The sequence below is a fragment of the Propithecus coquereli genome, unplaced genomic scaffold (assembly GCF_000956105.1).
Source record: "Propithecus coquereli isolate 6110/MARCELLA unplaced genomic scaffold, Pcoq_1.0 Scaffold316, whole genome shotgun sequence".
NCBI classification, from domain to species: Eukaryota; Metazoa; Chordata; class Mammalia; order Primates; family Indriidae; genus Propithecus; species Propithecus coquereli.
In genome coordinates, this window is record NW_012148797.1 from 333,087 (window position 1) to 337,486 (window position 4,400).

The following is a 4,400-nucleotide window of genomic DNA, read 5'->3' on the forward strand; positions in this document are numbered from 1 at the left end:
CCTCTTTCAACATCTAAAATGTGAACTTCACAGTACAAATATTTTTTTTAAAAGGGGACTATTCTGCACATAACCACTAAAAGACATATTTTGAATTTCACAAATGTGCATAGGTAAATATTAAGAAATGATACAGCATCAGCCAACACCAATATAATCTTGGGAAAAATTTTCTTAACGTTCCTAAAATAATTATTGGTAAACTTGGTAAGACAAATTGACGTATATTAATTAATCTTGACTTTTGTTTCTTGAATATAGAAGAGAATTAATCATGAGGTTTTCTGGGTAGAGATGAGTTCTCAAACAGCACATATACGTTTTTATGTCCGTGTCCAAACAATGTGATATATGAATAATGTCTGTCGTTGACTTTAGTTATAAAATAAGAACTCGGAAATCACCCCTGTTGCTGATTTCATCAAGGTTTGATTTTTAGTATTCATTCTTTTCCCCTAACCCACAGTCACATAAAACACTTGCATAGAGTTCCACTGTTTAATCTACACTTGTATTTGGATTACCCCACTTTCTCGCCCTTTTATTTATTATTTTTTTCTTTTTTTGCCTGAAATACTGAAGTTTAACCTTTCAGGTACCAAGTCTTCTAAGGCTTACTCAGCAGTCGAAAGTGTTTTGTGTAGTTTCTCCTCTTCTTTTTCAGGTTTCTCTTTTCTCAGGCTACTTGGGATGAAGTCCTTTTCTCCTTGACTTTTAACTCCTATGTCTTGTTTCAGATGAAGAGGAAGTGTCCCCGCCTAGCGCCTTGCCTCCAGGTTAGGATGATTTCTAACCCTACCCCCCTTTTTAATTTATTTTCATTGACAGTAGAGGAAAAGAAAAGGCAGGGTCGGCCCCTTGCTGATTCGGTGCACAAAGCTGGCGCCTAGGTTTTGCCTCTGCCAGCACCAAGAGGGAAAACGTTGGCTTTAATGACATTTTTTTGTTTTACATGAGAAACTCTTAAAAAGGAGCCTCTCTTTGTGAAATAAATAAGATTAGTAAATCTTAGGTATAAATTTTAGGGGCAAAAATGTCTGTCTTCTATCTCCAGTTATATGCCCTTTTCCCCTATTTTCAAATATCTAAATTTAGGTATTTGAATTTTTAAATTTTATTACTGTTTTTAACTAAGACATACTTTTATAGGCACTTCCATAGCTGGAGCTCTACTGATTTTGCACTCAAGCCAACTTGCGTTTTTTTCTCCCCATGACCAAAAGAGACAGGGTTGGGGAAAATTCAAGAAGGTTGAAGTCAGCACTCCATTTTCATCATCCCCCCCACACCCCTGCATCATCCAAATCACGCTTTCCTTTCAGGTTTGGGTAGTCGGGCCTTGGAAAGAAAAGATTCAGGTGAGCACATGCCCAGGCAAAGCATCCTGACCCCATCCTAATACAATCTCTAATGACCTCATTTCTCGAAGCTGTATTGATTCTAATCCTTGTTTTATCCGGTTTGTAACTTTTCTAGCAATCTTTCATTACATTTCCTCTTACAAGAAAACTAATGTATTGAGAAACAATTAATTTTGCATGATACACACACATTCAAGAATCTAGCCACAAATACTACAGGTTGGTTTGTTTTATCATAAGTGTGATTTCTAACAAGTGGCGAATACACAGAGATCAGTCTCTATTCCTGTGATGTGCTGAAGTTAGATAATAATTCACATTTTTATGGAACTTTACATTGAGTTGATAAAACACTTTCAAATGCATTCTGTCAGCCATAGCTACAATTCTTCGAGTTTATTTATTCATTCAGTCACTCATGCGACAAATTTGTATCGAGGGCCTAATTTGATCCTATCGTGGGCTAGTCACTCCTGTAGGCACTGTAGGTACAGAAGTAGAGAGAACAACAAAAATACTTGTCCTCATGTTCTAAATGTGAATGGTCACTATCCACTATTACTATAATAGACATACACAACATGAAATTTTAACAATAACTTGGGTATTAAAAAAGTGTGTAATCATGTGACTATGTTGCTTAACTTCATTGTGAAAATGATAATCTCCTATGGATGGAAATACTTAGCATGATTGATACATGAAAACTAAAATAATTAAATGTGCATTTTCCCTCTTTTCGAGAAACATTAACAAGTAGAGATTTGGTGACCCATGCACTTTCTTTCCCAGTTATTAAGTGGTTGAAACTGAACTTCTCTGTATTCAACTCAGAGACACAGGGAGTATTTACAGTTCTCTCTCCTATCTTCCTCATTGGAATTGACTGCGGATTAACACTAACCAAGCATCTGAGTGCAAACTACAAAATGCAAAATAAATTTCATTTCTAGCTTGTCTCTCTTCATGGGAAAACCTCAAACAGTTTCTTTTTCTTTCCATTTTTCTGGTTTTTTTTTTTTGTTTTCTTCCCCTTGCAGAACACTCTTAAAATTCTTGAAATTTGTACCTACCAGTCATGATCTGTTACTTTCTTGTCAAACTATGGCCACATCTATACAACCCTAATAGAACTGTCTAATCATACAACAGTAAGGAAACGAGAAATACCAGGCCAGGCTTGGCTATTGGACCCTTGTCAGATAGTTTACTTTCACACTGACCCATTCCTTAAGACTTTCCCAATTCTGTTGTATAGATGTGACCTCACAGTCAGTCACCTGGAGAAACACTGAGAGTACCGCTTTAACATACTTACTACCATTGTTTATCTGTTAGGCAGGATGGGGGAACAAAGGAACCATGGATGCCAACAAAGAGAGAGTAACAACTTACCTGAAAAGATCCACTATTTCTAGGAATTAGCAAATGTTCCTTTGCCTCATCATGGAAGAGACACCCCTGTAAAAGTGGGAATCTGTCCCTCTCTACTGCTGGCTGCTGGGAGTGGAAAGAATGATGCTATATTTATCTAGGTTTATTAGCCAAAGAAAAGCTTCCGTGTTGATGAAAGTGACAAACCCAGGTAAGTCTGCCTAAGAAGAACCTGACCCTGGAATGATCCTTCTCCTCCTTTCTGCTCATCAGAATGGTCTCTTGGCGAATCACCTGGTGGGGAGGAGCAAGACAAGCAGAACGCCAATTCTCAGCTGTCCACCCTACTAATCGAAAAACCTCAGTCAGGAACAGTGAAAGTTGGTGAGTACCTATCACTCAACTCTGCCTTTTTTTTTATTGTTGAGGTGAAACTCACATAGCATAAAATTAACCATTTTAAAGTGGACAATTCAGTGGCTATTAATGCATTCAAAATATTGTGCAACCACCACTTCTATCTAGTTCCAGAAGACCTTGTACCCCACTAAGCAGTTGTTCCCCATTGCCCTCTCCTCCCAGGCTCTGACAACCACTAATCTGCTTTGTCTCTGTGGATTTACCTATTCTGGATATTGCACATAAATGGAATCAGACAATACAGGACCTTTTGTGTTTGGCTTCTTTTACTTAGTACATTGGTCCCCTCCACGTTGTATCAGTACTCCATTCCTTTTTATGGCTGCATGATATTTCATTCTATGTATATACTAAACCCTGCTTTTTATAACCTGAAAAGATAAGTGACAGCTATTATTTCAGTAACCTGAAGCCAAATAGTTTGGGTTCAGACTTGGTTCTGTTTCTTGCTATTGTCCTTGGGCAGACAGTTTTACCTCTTTATGCCTCAGTTTCCCCATCTGTAAAATCAGGATAATAATAGGACCTACCTACAAAGTACTTTGAACAGTGCCTGACATATCCTAAAGCTCTGAGCCAGTGTCTGCTGTCATTATGGTACAACTCACTCCATAAGATGATTCCAAATCTGCACATATGTGAGAGGCAGCTAGTCAGAGAGATGGTTCAACTCTTGAAAGAGTCATTCAAAAAATATTGATTGTACACCTCCTGTTTTAGGTACTGTGCTGAACACTGAGTATAACATGTGAGCACTCAGAATTTACAGTCTGAGAGGAGCAGACAACAAGAAATTAGACAAAAAACAGTCACAAAAGCCAAGTGCCATGAAGGAAGTAAAGAGTGCAATGAGCTGCAGAAGGACCTGGGGGTTCGATAATTTTAACTAAATAAATATTTACAAGGAATATATTATGAGCAGAACTAGTCTTTGACACTTACCAATATTATACAAATGAGCACATAGCTAACCATATTCCAGAATTACTTTTTTCAAGTCTAAAATGTAGAAACACACTTCATGTAAACAGAAATACTGGCTTCCGGCAGGGCTTACGCCTGTAATCCTAGCACTCTGGGAGGCCGAGGCAGGAGGAATGCTTGAGCTCAGGAGTTCAAGACCAGCCTTAGCAAGAGCAAGACCCCATCCCTACTAAAAGTAAAAAAATTAGCTGGGTGTCATGGTAGGCACCTGTAGTCCCAGCTACTTGGGAGGCTGAGGCAAGAGGATCCCTTGAGCCCAGG

At 38.3% G+C, this 4,400-nt stretch overlaps 1 protein-coding gene across 1 annotated transcript in view; it reads left to right on the plus strand.

Annotated features, from left to right (window-relative positions):
• MYBPC1 (myosin binding protein C, slow type) overlaps positions 1-4,400 on the plus strand; it is a 104,080-nt gene that overhangs the window by 9,845 nt on the left and 89,835 nt on the right. The window contains exons 3-5 of the mRNA XM_012650243.1: positions 738-776; positions 1,323-1,358; positions 3,009-3,119. Of these exons, the coding sequence (XP_012505697.1) occupies positions 738-776; positions 1,323-1,358; positions 3,009-3,119 (186 nt within the window). The remainder of the gene's footprint in view (positions 1-737; positions 777-1,322; positions 1,359-3,008; positions 3,120-4,400) is intronic.